This window comes from Centruroides sculpturatus, unplaced genomic scaffold, assembly GCF_000671375.1.
Source record: "Centruroides sculpturatus isolate CEXI.00-Female unplaced genomic scaffold, Cexi_2.0 scaffold389, whole genome shotgun sequence".
NCBI classification, from domain to species: Eukaryota; Metazoa; Arthropoda; class Arachnida; order Scorpiones; family Buthidae; genus Centruroides; species Centruroides sculpturatus.
This window is the reverse complement of record NW_019384624.1, coordinates 305,313-319,460: the sequence shown is the minus strand read 5'-3', so window position 1 is coordinate 319,460 and position 14,148 is coordinate 305,313. Positions and strand designations below refer to the sequence as shown.

The 14,148-nt window shown below is 31.8% G+C and overlaps 1 protein-coding gene across 3 annotated transcripts in view; it reads right to left on the bottom strand.

Moving 5' to 3' along the window:
- The window catches only part of LOC111625563 (selenocysteine lyase-like), a 51,475-nt gene that overhangs the window by 31,252 nt on the left and 6,075 nt on the right, over window positions 1-14,148 (bottom strand). Inside the window, exons 3-14 of one of the 3 annotated variants that reach the window (XR_002756747.1) lie at window positions 12,690-12,761; window positions 9,521-9,549; window positions 7,488-7,659; window positions 7,288-7,415; window positions 7,056-7,226; window positions 6,885-6,988; window positions 6,781-6,817; window positions 6,630-6,713; window positions 6,019-6,115; window positions 5,871-5,940; window positions 5,540-5,800; window positions 172-884 (exon numbers count right to left, since the gene is read on the bottom strand). Coding sequence is in view for 1 of the 3 variants with exons in the window: in XM_023368727.1 (XP_023224495.1) it covers window positions 5,650-5,800; window positions 5,871-5,940; window positions 6,019-6,115; window positions 6,630-6,713; window positions 6,781-6,817; window positions 6,885-6,988; window positions 7,056-7,226; window positions 7,288-7,415; window positions 7,488-7,659; window positions 9,521-9,549; window positions 12,690-12,761 (1,115 nt within the window). In the remaining 2 variants the exon portion in view is untranslated. Of the gene's footprint in view, window positions 1-171; window positions 885-5,086; window positions 5,801-5,870; window positions 5,941-6,018; window positions 6,116-6,629; window positions 6,714-6,780; window positions 6,818-6,884; window positions 6,989-7,055; window positions 7,227-7,287; window positions 7,416-7,487; window positions 7,660-9,520; window positions 9,550-12,689; window positions 12,762-14,148 lie in introns of those variants that run through there. The other 2 variants (XR_002756748.1, XM_023368727.1) reach the window with 2 other exon arrangements.

Genomic DNA, 14,148 nt, shown 5'->3' with positions numbered 1-14,148 from the left:
CAATTACTTTTGACCAATGTGGCATGGCTGCACAATTCTAAGGCAATTCGACCTTCTCCACACAATTTCTTATGATGTGTGACTTGGTTTCTTTGGATGATATTTTACGTGAAACGATATAATTGTAATCACATATACCTAGATTTTTTTTGTGTGAAAACTGTTTTATGAAAAACAATTTTGTATTTATATATTTTTGGTATTTATATATTTTTTAATAAAATTGATTTTTTTAATTAATACCTGCATGAATTATTACTTTAGAAATTAGATGAAAAAAAATGTTATAAATAACTGCATTTGTGATCACTTGTAAAGCGTCGTCCCTTGCTACAAGGATTGGGTCATTCTGGCTAATGCTGCATGACAAAATCTAACCATATAAAAATTTGAGCAATGAGTGCCTGTTTATAATAACATGATGCAGTTGTACATAGAAGGCTTTTCTTTCCATAAAGGATGTTTTTATAAATTTCCGAATGAATAATTAGATATATTATCATTGATACCAATTGAAAATATATTTTATAACATTACTTACAGATATTGACATATGTAACACAAGTTAAAATCTTTGGAGTTGCAAAAGATACTTCAGATATGATCTTAGTCATAAAATTTTCACAAATATATTAAATTTCCTTACATATTTATCACAAGGAGTCGTAAAAATCTAAATTTACGAACACTTAAATGCTTTGGAAAGCAAATCTCTTCAGATCATGACGAATGACAATTCTTATATATACAGCTGAACCCATCTAACACATTATAGGGAAACGTGTTAATATCCAAAAAGTAAAGGTTAGAAACACTTTTTATGAATATTTTGCCATTATGCCACACTCACAGTTGAAACGTATCCCCACATCATAGAGCATTTGCTGTAGTATATATATATATATATATATATATATATACAAGTACAAATTCACCACCACTTTTGAGCACTGATGATCCAGCATCTGTTTTTCAATCGGGACAGAATTACAAGAGTATGCTTAAAATCCCACAGCCGCCAGACTCGTTCATCAAATAACTCGCAATTGGCATTATTCATAGCTTTCGGACACATCAATTATTTTGTGCAATTTTTACTCTTATCCAGGATTTTCATTTTAGGATTAAATGAAAACCATAGATATGGTTTATAAAAAGTGACAGACATTACTTAAACACCATTCCACATTTAATGTATACATAAGTTTTTTAGTAGTCCATAAATAGTCTGCTTAATAGGAACAGAAGTATATAATTAGCTGTATGTTATACTGTTATTTTGTGACCGCGACTGATCTAGAAAAACTATTAAGCTAGCAAGGTTTCGGAATCAAGCATGCTGGAAAAATCAGTGGTCAAACTGTGCGTGTAATTACATCCAGATTAAATATTAAAACGTTACATTTTATAACAATTATACTGAGAGAGGCCAAAAGCCAGCATCTAAAATTCAAAATACGACTTGCAAACAGATCTTGTTTCCTGTGTTGTCAAACCGTGATAAGACAGACTTTAAATAGCACTACCCATGTAAAGTGCCAGTGAATATCCATCAAGGGATCTTTTCTATGTGAAACAGAACCCTTTGGTATTTCAATTACTAAATGCATTGCCAAATGTAACATAATTTGGCAATAAACTTGGAAATCCTGTATGTAGACTCTTACACCCTGATCACACAGGCTGTTAACAGCAATTAGCAGGTTATGCTGGTTAGTATTTGCAGTCTGACCCTTCAAGTTAACAAATAATATGACAAAGCAATTATCCAATACCTTAGAGGTATACTTATTCTGCAACTTTGTTTTTAATCATAATAACTTACTTAATAGTTGATCACACTACAATTATTTGTTAGTTTTACTGTGTTAACTTCCTGCCATTAGCATGTAGTACGGCTTAGGTATTATTGATAAAATTACTATAATTTCCTGCTTATAACCTTTGTGTTGTATGTGTCTTAAAGTCATTTAAAAGCAGGTGGAAGATTTCTAGCAATTTTACGGGTTATACACGGGAAATTATGGTACTCTGTTACTATCGCGCATGAATATAAACCAATTTTTGAGACAAATTGCAGCACTAAATCAAAGTTTGACTATATTTAAAAATGTAGATAATAGGGAATTTTAACACCACAACTTTTGAAATTCTGCTATTTCTCGTTCTTTGAAGATACATTTGGTGTTATCTTGGAATACACAACTCTTTTGACAAATCTTTCTAATACTGATTAATTCTCAAATCATTAGCTCATAACAGTCATCCAGTTCGAATTATATTAGATTTTCATCATTTAGCAATCGGTGTCGTGGAGTCGGAATCAGTAAAACTCTTCTAACTCTAACCTCTAAAATTTCTCTGTACCTGGTGGTATAGTCTTACAAAAGGATTCATGACATTTAAAAAAAAAAAAGGGAAAGTCATAGTTACACATTTCTTTTACCAACTCCTCCACACCGCAACAACACTGAACTATATTATCAACTAATACATTGCTTGTCGTGCTTGCAGTCTTATTTTGAAAGTAATGACGAGACTTGATACCGAGTATGTGTTTTTGAAATTATCTATCGCATTGTTTCCCAAAGTGGAGACCACTGGGAATCTGCCAACAAGTCAAAGGATCAGCAAAACATTTGGCAGGTATCTGGTGGTAAATGTATTTTCTTAGAACATTCGTAATAAAAATACCAATATAGAAAACTCCTTATAGTATCAAAAATAAGAATCTCAAGTTCTTTCAATCCACATCACTAATTCGTGTTTATACTTTGTTTATGAATCATTCCATGTAAAGCAATCGATACTGTACAAAGTTATTTATATAAAACAAGAACAAAGCTGAGTTGTTTCACAGCCTAAACTAAATTTTCTTTCCAGAATGTTCATACATACATGCAGACATCTAGAGATTCATGAACATTTTTTGAAGAAGTCCATAGATCATTACAGATCTCTTCATATTGTATACTTATACAGTGCAATTCAAAAACAATTACCATAGATATAAGTGAACCCTACAAGTCACAGAATATGATTTACAGTACATTTAGTTAACTTGCATTTCACGTATATGTTACGGACTAAGTGATTAATATGGGTATTATTCATAATGACAAACAAAATCGGGCACTGTAATAAATTATGGTAAAAACACCTGAAATTTATCAGATTGATTGGTCACTATGAATACTGCTATCACCTGGTCGGACAAAGTGATGATAATATATAGTAGTACGTTATTCGTACCAAGTAATATTAAGCAGTAAAACTCACTGTGTGTGGCGTTATTAAAAAGCGTTTTTCATTCGAGCACTTATTACATCACATTTGTAACATCGTACGTGTTTGAAAATTCGTACCATGCATTCGCCATATTATATCACATTCGTATCATCGCACGTATTTCAAAAACGTAGCGGTATTTCATGTTGAATGTCATCCAAAAAATCATTTTATTTAAATTTGTATGTGTTCTTCTCTGTCTCGAATGTTCGATATAAAAGTATCAATATCTTATTTGCCCGAAGACGATGGAAATACATTCATCGAAAGCACTCAAATGAAAAACGCTTAATAATGCCGCACACAGCGAGTTTTACTGCTTAGTGATGATAATACCTTGAGAAGTGATCATCCGACATACACTAACCAATCAGCACTCGCATCTGAGTTGCGTGTGTGTATTGCATTTAGTATTAAATTTTAAAACCATGTGATTAGCAAATTTTGTGCGATGTTTTAATTTTACCTTTGCCTCTTAAAATAGGGTTTTCTTTTTTGAAAAAGTGACGATCATGGAGCAATCATTAGGTGATATGAATAGCCGCTTTAACGACTGATTAAATGAGTTAGAAGCAGCAAAAGGTCAAAACAGTCAAATATTCACAAAAATCAGTATATTTGACAATGATATAAAATGTGAGAGTTAAAAATCAAATTGACTTCAAAGTTGCCAGAAGAATATCAGCATTTACATAGATACGATGCTGTATCTATTGGAGAAATAGAAAAATTAATTATGCCTGTAAAAGAAGCTAATACGATTAAATATTGTGTTTGCACTGAAGAAATATTTCAGATATTGCTATTGACCATGGCAGCAGAAACTGTATGGAAAAAGAATTAAGTATAAAGTATAAAATTATTACAAGGGATACGAGATATGATCATAATTTACTTTAACTTCTAATTTTTTTTTTCTGACAAATTTCACATAATGTTCCTAAGAAAGGCTTGGTAATTAAACCAATTTTAAGTAAAGAAATGAACTCAAAATGTCAGGTTGACCTTATAGATATACAGTTGCAAGCTGATGAGTAATAAATTTATACTCGTACCAAGACCACCTGACTAAATTTGTTCAACAATGACCATTAAAAACCAAAAGGGCTGAAGATATAGCCTGTGTTCTTTTAGATATTTTTACAATTTTTGGTGCATCGAGTATTCTACAAAGCAATAAATGCATAGAATTTTCCAATAATGTCATCAAAGAACTGTGTAGTATGTGGTCTGAGTTAAAATTGGTGCGTGGAAATACCAAACACTCAAAGTCAAGGTTTGGTAGAAAGATGTAATCAAGACAGAAAATACACTTAGTTCTTGGTGACTAACAACACAAACAAATGGTCGGAAGGATTACGTTTTGTACAACTGATGAAAAATTGAGCGCATAAACTGCAACTCCAATGAGATCATGTTTGGAGCAAGTTAAAAGTTTGACTAAATAATTTTATACCCGACGAATCATTGACTAACATTAATACAGAGGAAGATTTAAAAACTCTCTTTAAAACTAACAAGAATGAATTTTTTATATAACAAAAACGATATTCCAGACTTTTCCTTTAAGCCGAGTTTTTAATTGAAGTATAAATTTGTTAATAATATACAGTCGACCCCCCTATAACACTGTTGATTATTCCGTTTTATATGAATTCCACGTTGTACGAGTCGCCTTAGATTTTACAAATACATATGCAGGGCTGTAAACAGCTCACGTATTTGTAAAATCTAAGTGACTTGTACAACATTAAATTCATATAAAATGGAATAATCAACAGTGTTATAGGGGGGTCGACGGTAGTTACTTTTAAAAGATCTCATGTTGTTTTTAAAATACTCTGAAATAATTCACAACAAATAAATAATTCTTAACGAAAAAGGTGGAGATTAAAAAAAAAAATCAAAATTGCCTAAAGGAAATTTAGCTGTATTCATAATGTCTGGTCAATTTAATAAATTATCAATATTTATCAGGCTGCACGGCCATTTTAGTCATTATTCATAATGCCCTATTAATCACTTGGTCCATAACTTATATACAAATGTTTTCCTCCCACCTGTAGTGTTAACACATTTAACGTTACAAACACACGCACAACACATCTTCCATTGGGTGATCCGTGTTTAGTACAAAGACTGAATTATATTCATCAAAAAAAATCTGATAATTAAAACTATACAGACTTTGACCTCTCTCAGCAACAATCAATATTTTTTAAAAATAAAAATATATATATAAATACTTTACCGTGTTTACTTTATCAATGCTGTATCAAGTCAACAATTTCTTTTAGGAACATTTTGTTGTATTTATATGTGTATAAATAATAAATTCATTATATAATTCAATACGAATCATCATAAATTATATATATTTCGCACGGTTTTCCTCAGATCAGATACGGCTCTATCGATATCTTCGTCTCTCGTGTCTCGTCCCGTCGTCAGTCTCAGAGTGCTTTCCGCCAATTCTCTCGGAATTCCCGACGCAATCAGTATGGACTGTTTGCTGCAGAATTTTATCTATTTTATAAGAGTAGAATTAAGATTTTGATTAAGTATAGTAGAACAAAAATTACCTATTGTTACTATGACAAGCCGCTCCCACGCTTGCTTGAATCGTGCACGTTTTTTCTAAGATATCTTGGCCTAAACGTTAAAAAAAGAATTATTAAATAGAAAAATCAGTCATCCTGTTGTTTAGTAAAGAACATAAACGTGATCAACCTTTCATTTTGTTGTTGGTAAATGCCACACTGCAGGTATTGGGGAGTCTCTCAGCTTTTCCGTGATTATTAAAACTTACCAACTCTCCGAACGCCTCCTGAAAATAATGCATAAGAGATGAGAATGTTATTGTTTTTGAATTGTTTTTCTTTTATACACTATTTATAAAGATAATTCATGAAATATTTGAGAGACTAACTTAAAATCAATTGCAAGTAACTAGAAAGGGGAAAAATTTTTAGCAAATAGTGTGAATTTAAGTTTATTTGACCCGCCTTCACCTTCCTTGTAATGTTATAAGAACAGAAAGAAAATGAGGAGAGGCCAACTGAAAAATGAATGATTCAAAAAGACAGGCTGGACAGGATTTGGGATAGATGCTGCATGAGAGGAAGAGGGGATGAAGTGATGTCTTCTATATAGACTTGTCATCAATCTATCTTGATTTCTTTCATTTGAAATTGATTTAGGTAAAGTTTGAATAAAAGTATAGAAGCAAACCAAACTTTTCTTTACTTAGAAGCATCTTTATCTTTCCTTTGAGATATTCAGGAACATGTCTAAAGCATATTTTAACTCTAAAAGATTAGATTTTACAGATATAAACTTACCTTCAATTTATTTTCCAAGTGATCTCTAGATTTTGTCATATTTTTCTGATAAATGTCTAAATTTCTTACAATTAATTCTGCTGCCTGAAAGAAAAATAATTTGTAAATATTAAAAGTTCTATGAAATTGTAGAATAAACAAGAAATCCCACCTTTCCTAAACCTGCAATCATCGCAACATTTTCTGTCCTATTATGATGTCAGCATTAAATTTCGTATAATGTTTTTAAGTGCAATGTGCATATTTAACTCTTACCCGGGTCTGTAACTTCTCTCTTGTCCTCCCCCGAAATACATTGGATAAAGTATTTTGTCTTTGTCCGAATTAAAATACAATGCTCCCACTCTCGGTCCATAAAACTAAACAATAATTTCTTATGTGAAGTTGTTAGTTTGTTATAATGTAATTTGCTACTTTCCGACATACCTTGTGACCTACGATGGTTAGAAAATCAACATGCAGATCGTCTACGTTCACGGGGATTTTACCTAGTGCTTGTGCGGCATCGGTGTGAAATAAAATTGGCGGCAACGAAGAGGAAAGCTGGCTTCGTTGACAATTCAGCTGCTGTATTTTCTTCCCCAGTAACGATATCGGCTAAACACGCTAAAAGTTACTACAAAACAAGACTTTTCTTTACGAATTTACAAATACTTACCTGTATAATTCCAGTTTCGTTGTTAGCCAGCATGACTGTGATGAGACAGGTATTTGGCTGAATTTCTTTCGTTACTTCTTCCACTTCTACGGCCGCAGTTTGTTTTGAGACGGGTATGAATGTAACTTCTAAGAAATACATTAACACTTCTTAGATCTGTCGTCCCTTCTGGCCAAAACTGAATTTACGTTAACGCTTACCTACAATACCTTTTTCCGACAGATGTTTAAGCGGTAACGCAATAGAATCGTGTTCTATATTTGTAGTGATGATATGGGGTAAGAATTTTCTTCTTTTTGTTGTATTTTGGCTATTAACTGCATTGTTGTTATGATAATACTGGATTGCTGAATGTATGACTAGATTGTTGCCCTTGAAATTTATATGTAAAAAATTAATTAAACTACTACATCATTACTTGGATTAGTTTCTATTGTAAAAGTAATAAAAAAAAACTTAATTTTGTGACAAAAATACAACATTTTTTTGTTATATTTACTTATATATTAATTCCAATATGTGAAACTTTTGTATTATTTGAAATTTTGGAACAATTCTCAGTTTTTTTTAATTGTTTCAATAGGGCCGGCATGAACTTTGGCAGGGCCACGTTGTAAAATTGTGCAGGGAGGATAACCCGCATTTATATCTACCTCTGAATTTTATAATAATTCATTTATTACGAGTAGATACTTACAACTTATTGTTAAGGAAAATTACATATTCTAGAACTGAATTTACTGTACATGTATTGAGCTATGGGACATTCGAAGCATGGGGCCAAGTTATAGGAAACATGCAAAATCTGCTTTGTGCCAGCCCCAAATTTCAACACAATTATTCATTTGAAGCACAGAAATTCATTATAAAATGCTTAGAAGCTTGTCAAGACCAGAGAGGCTCAGACTAAAGAATTCTAACCCATATTCACTGTCGTATCTACAAGGAATCAGCAAGTCAAGTTGATTCCATACAAACTAATGTTACAAATTTAGACAGTGAGAGCGATTATGTATAAACAACACTATTGCATTTTTGTTTTCTCAACATGATTTTCTTTACTGTAAGAATATAATCAACTGTAATTTTGTGTAAATAACTATTTGTGCCCAATAGTAGAAATGGATAAGACGATAAGACAATGTTTAGTTGCAAGGTGTGAACACTGTGCTTGGGGACACTAAGAGTTGCAATGCCCAATTGACTTGTCAGAGGCCACAAACTTATTTATTTAGAGTTTTAATTGTTATCCTTTGAGTCCATAGTAAATAAATATTTTAGATTTAAATAGTTCTCACAACTTGTAGCAGTCTGTAACAAGTATGATTGGCTCGTAGTGTTACTGATTATACTGCTCTCGAGTGAAGTTTTCTCCTTTCGCCACCCATTATTCTAAAACTCAGAAAGATATATCTTCAGATAATGTTCTTACAGAATTTATCATTCTCACTTATATGTAAGTAAAGTATTAATGTCAAGATTTCAAAGAAATAAAGGGGTCTTCCAAAAGAGAATGCTACCATTTTAAATTATGTGATTACGTTAATTATTGACTCGAACGCACAATCGATAAAGTAACTATTTGAATTTCACCTACCAACCAGCACACAAATGTCTTTTTCTGCCGTTTCTATGAGGTGCCATAAACAAAAATGATGACACCACAACAGAGAAGGAGCTTTGAGTTCTGGTATCCATAAATTTGGAGTCAGTTATCATTGTGCAATATGACTTCTGACAAATGGTTTAGTTTTGAAGACAATTTCAAAGTGATCCCCAAGTAAGGCAAACATTCTTTTCGCGCAATGACTAATTTCAAGTTCGTGGACTGCAGAATACAAAATGCCTTCTTTGTTGCGGAGTCACCGTTTTTGTTTACGGCACTTTCTAGAGACAGCAGACAAAAAGACATTTATATGCAGTGGTAGATGAAACTTGGACAGTTACTCTATCGAATGAGAAACATTGCATACTTCTCGGGTGAAAATTAACATAATTACAATAATTTAAAATGGTAGATTCATTTTAGATGACCCTGTATACATAAATAAAATGTTTAAAACAAATTAAATAAAAAACAAAACTAATGCTCTTTGATTCACTGCATGTAATTATGACTAAATAAATGTGATAAATACTTTTAATATCATAAATAATTTCATTATTTGTGAAATATCAAGAAATTAGAGAATCCAAAAAATAAAATATTAACTTGTTAGAGATAAAAGCTCACCTCGGTACCTCCCGATGTAAATATAATATCTGTAATAAAGAAAGATATGTTATGTAATATACATAATTTCAATTTATAGAATTATCTATAAGACTTTTATATTATATAATAAGGTTATCAAGGAACTCATTCAACTTATTTAATACATTTGGTAACTTTCCTAATACTCAATCTAACGACATCATTCAATTTAAATTTCCTCTTATGACAAAAGGATTAGTTTTGATCGTATAATATTTTGACTTCATTAAAGATTTCCGACCACTCGATGATAATATTCCGCAAGTTCCTTAGTACCCATAGGGTGCTACGAGTATTAAGGCCTTTTAATCGCACCCATTGTAAATTCGGCTAAGCCCACAATGGGAACAGTTGAGAGATGAGGGGTGGGATCCAACATACCCAAGACAGACCAGCTCCCAAAAAATTCCCAGGGTTACTCACTCAGATTTGATTCTGGGACCCCCAAAGTAGTATGCTGATGTTCTAAGCACCTCGCCCATCAATCCTTTCTTTTAAATTTAAATAAATGTAAAAGTAAATGTGGATTTGTTTAAAAAAAAGAACCTTAACTCTTTGATTTTTGGAAGTGATATAATGTGGTCTTGTGAACAGTATGAATGTATGAAATTTAAATTTTGCCTGGATTCTGAAGTTTTCTTGCTGCTCGTGGGGTGGTGTTGAATTCATTCTTTGGCCAGTAATAAATAATAAATTTTTAATGATTAATGTGGACTTATTCTTTTGCATAGTGTCATTTTTCATCTTTGCGTGAATTCCGAGGTTCCATTGCAGCTCACTAGGCAACATCGAAGTTGGTAACGCTAGAGTAACAGCATTTTTTAACTATTTATTGTAAACTTTTATGATTAGTGAATCAAAAATACCTCCAAAACGTAAAATAAGTCTAGAAGCATCTAGAAGTGGCTAGATTCGCTATTACATTCTACATACAAATGTACTTTTTAGGTTTAGTTTTTGATTTACAATAAAATCTCAGAAACCTAACCTGTTCATAAAGTAGGGGAGCACACGTATTTACGAGAGTTCGATATGATTTTTAAACAGAGCATAAAATTTATAAAAATATTAAAAAATTTCTAACTTAGAATATTCAATTTAATATAGGATTTACAATAACTGAATTATATTTATAACTTTAAAAATTAGCTGACCGACAGTCCTTCATTGTCGGTTCTCATCTAAAAATAATTATTTTTTTAAAACTATGTGTGTAATATGTAGAAAAAAGGCGGAGAAAAGAAGAAGGAAGCATTTGTATATTGTATGGACACCATTACTTACTATGAACTCAAGAGAACATTTGAATTTCTAAGATATTAAAAGTTCATAAATAAAATTTAATTTCTTTTTTATACTTGTATGAACAGAACATTAAGATAAATGCCTTAAAGATTTTGTGGGATTATCTGAAGAGACCGAATTCTAAGCATGCTCGAATGTCTCAGAATATTTCCCTCTGATAATTTTAAGACAATTCTTCTGTGTGTGACATGCAGACTTTGGAGCGCCAGTTATTTAGTAAGTTTGTAAACAAATCTTCGTAATGCACAGATTTTCACAAACCGGTGCTTTAATTCTTTTATAACTTTTCTTCTTTATATAAATTTCCACTGTGAAAATTCTCTGTTCTGTAGTGTAGGACATTTAGTTTGCACTCAGGAATTAGTGACGCGTGACAAGTCAGTCGAGCATCACCGGTTTGCAAGTTGTTTTTTCATTTGATCACCCGTTAAATTAATGATTGTTGATGATCTTCTATAGGCCCACCAAGTGACCTCATTATTAATTTTACTATTATGTATTTTTTTTTTTTTTAATTCAAAGTTTCTACAGTACGTTGTAGATTCCATGAAAGACTAATTTATTAGAAACAAGAACTAATTTTTATCATTATTTCTTATCATCAGTGTGTATTAATTTTCATATATAAACACCCCAAAGCCCAATATTTTAGTAACATGCCAAATGACTGCCAGATTAAAATCAGTAAGTGGGAGTTGTGGGTTTGAGTCCCACTCCGGGAAGATTCTTTTCTTCCAGAATATTCTAAATTATTTATTAAATATTAATTTAATTACAGTTATTAAATTTAATAAGAGATGGTGCCTAATGCCTACCTCTAGTACCAAATTATTTAGAATTTAATTAAAAATATAACAGTAAAGTAGCCCAATTTAATCCTACAGGTCACTTGGCATGTTTTAAATTTCTAACCTTAACCTTTTTTTTATTATTATGCTAGAATTAAAATGATTAATTTTACATTAAGGTAATCATCTTTTTATTCTTCCCCTATTAAGTGTGATTGGTTATCCAAAAGTGTTCTGACCCAATTATTTCAGATAATCGATGCTGTATTTATAGTTTTGAACAATTTAAAGTTGGGAAAGAAATTGTATTTGACCAATACAAAATGGTAGAATTTTAACATGTTAACTGTTATCTGACATGCCTACAGTTGTACTAATTAGGGCCGTATAGTGCCATATGACTGCCAGCAGTTGGAAATGTTGCACAAGAGGCCACCACTAGAATGTAAAACAACGTCTTACAAAGCCAAGATAATTTAACCTTGAATGAAACTACATTGGTTATAGCGACGTCGGACGGTCAGATGGCTCTGTACGGCCCTAATTAGTACAACCACTGGCACGTTGGATAGCGGTTAATGTGTTAAGTTAACTAAATATAATTTGTTAATCACAAATGTAATGAAATAAATTATTTTCTATGTATGTTATTCTTTACACATTTATTTATACATTGTTAACTAAAGTATTAAATAAAAATATTACAATATATGGTAATGCTCATTGGCCATTTGCACAGGAAGCTGCTGTGTGATTGTATGGTTTGCATTTGTAAACTTAACTCTGATCATCTGAACAATGCACTTTTGATACGATGCCACAAAAGAAAACCTAGCGAACATTAGATTGGGGATGGAGGAGGACAAACAAGCGGCTCTTCTTTCTCAATTCTGCCATCTCAGAATTCACAGAATCAATATGCTAAAAATTTCATCAATTAAGCTTCAAAATAGTATTCATTGTAAGTTTGTAACATTTATAAATCTTAAGTTACTAAAGTCTAAAACTGCAGAAGAATTTCTTGGATACCCTGCATAAGTAAATTTAATTTTTACCTGATTCTTTAGCTCCGATCATTTCTGCAACATTTTTACGAGCAGTTTCGACAACCATTTTTGCCTTCTTTCCTGTAAACAAAGATAAAAAGTAAGTAATTAAGATGTGTGAAATTTAATACAAATGGCAACTTTCCAGAACACATGATAATTATTTTCTCAATCTTATCTTTTGCTTGAATACGTACACAACAATTCACCCCACAATCAGAAAAAAAAGTGCTTTACAATCTAACTTAGAATATTCAATTTAATGTAGGATTTACAATAACTGAATTATATTTATAACTTTAAAAATTAGCTGACCGACAGTCCTTCATTGTCGATTCTCATCTAAAATCATCTCCAGATCCCTCATCTAAGTCATCTCCAGATCCCATAAACTACCTGCGAATTTATTAAGGTTTCAATGTGGAATAACTTTAATTAAAAAGAAGCATCCCCACAGTTATGCACTTCAGAATAAGAAAAAAAAAAAAAGATTCGGTCTAGAATTGCAAATGTAGGAAGATTTCGGGAGAAATCTACATACATTTTGATGCCAGAGAAAAGATAAAGACCAATCTGCAACAATGCTTTGTAGATGCAAAATTTTATTCCTTTTTCTGGAGCAGAATCTCCAATCCACGTATATTGTAAGATCGTTTTAGGCATTAGACTGAGTATTCAAGTAGAGCGAGACCAATCCGTATTCTTATTACTCTACTACTGCTAGTACTCTGTCTTTCCTTTTACTAACATTGTGGTTCGAATATCTGTATATTGTTGACAATATTTTGTATGTTGGGTATCATACAACATGTAACAGTTTTTTATTCACAGTTTGTAAGGTGCGCACCAATCCAATCTGTCCTAGGCTCTCCCTCTTGGAGCTGATAATCCTATTGATTTTTTCGATTACTTTACCTATTAAAAATATATTAATCATACGCTTTGAAGTTATATATATTTTTCTCTACATCCTCCTTGTGATACCTGCAAATCAATGTATTGACCATCTTCATTCCAAAGTAGATAGAAATGGTAAACAAGGGTAAATTAAAGATTTTTTGAGAGTAGAAAAGATATCCATTGTGAATACTGATGAAAAACAAACAGAAAAAAGGATGATGTTCTGTCGAGTATGCTCTACACGTGTGAAAAAAAGGGGAGGCCCTCAGAGAGTCGTCTCTACAAAGTTTTCTGACTCTTGTCGTTCTTAATGAGAAACAAAATCAAACAGAACAGAAAACAAATTTGAGTATCAGATGTAAAAAATGGTTTGTACAGTGTAGACACAAAAATATTTCCATCAATGTAAAATTCTTAGAGAAAAAGTCAAATAGTTGAGACATACTGGGTTCAAAGTAAGCAGTGGGTGGGAGGATAAATTTAAGAAAAAGCACCAAATAGTTTTACATTTATAAAAGTGTTTATAAATATTAGAGAGGTTGCGGCTGTCATATTCAGCCCGAAACGT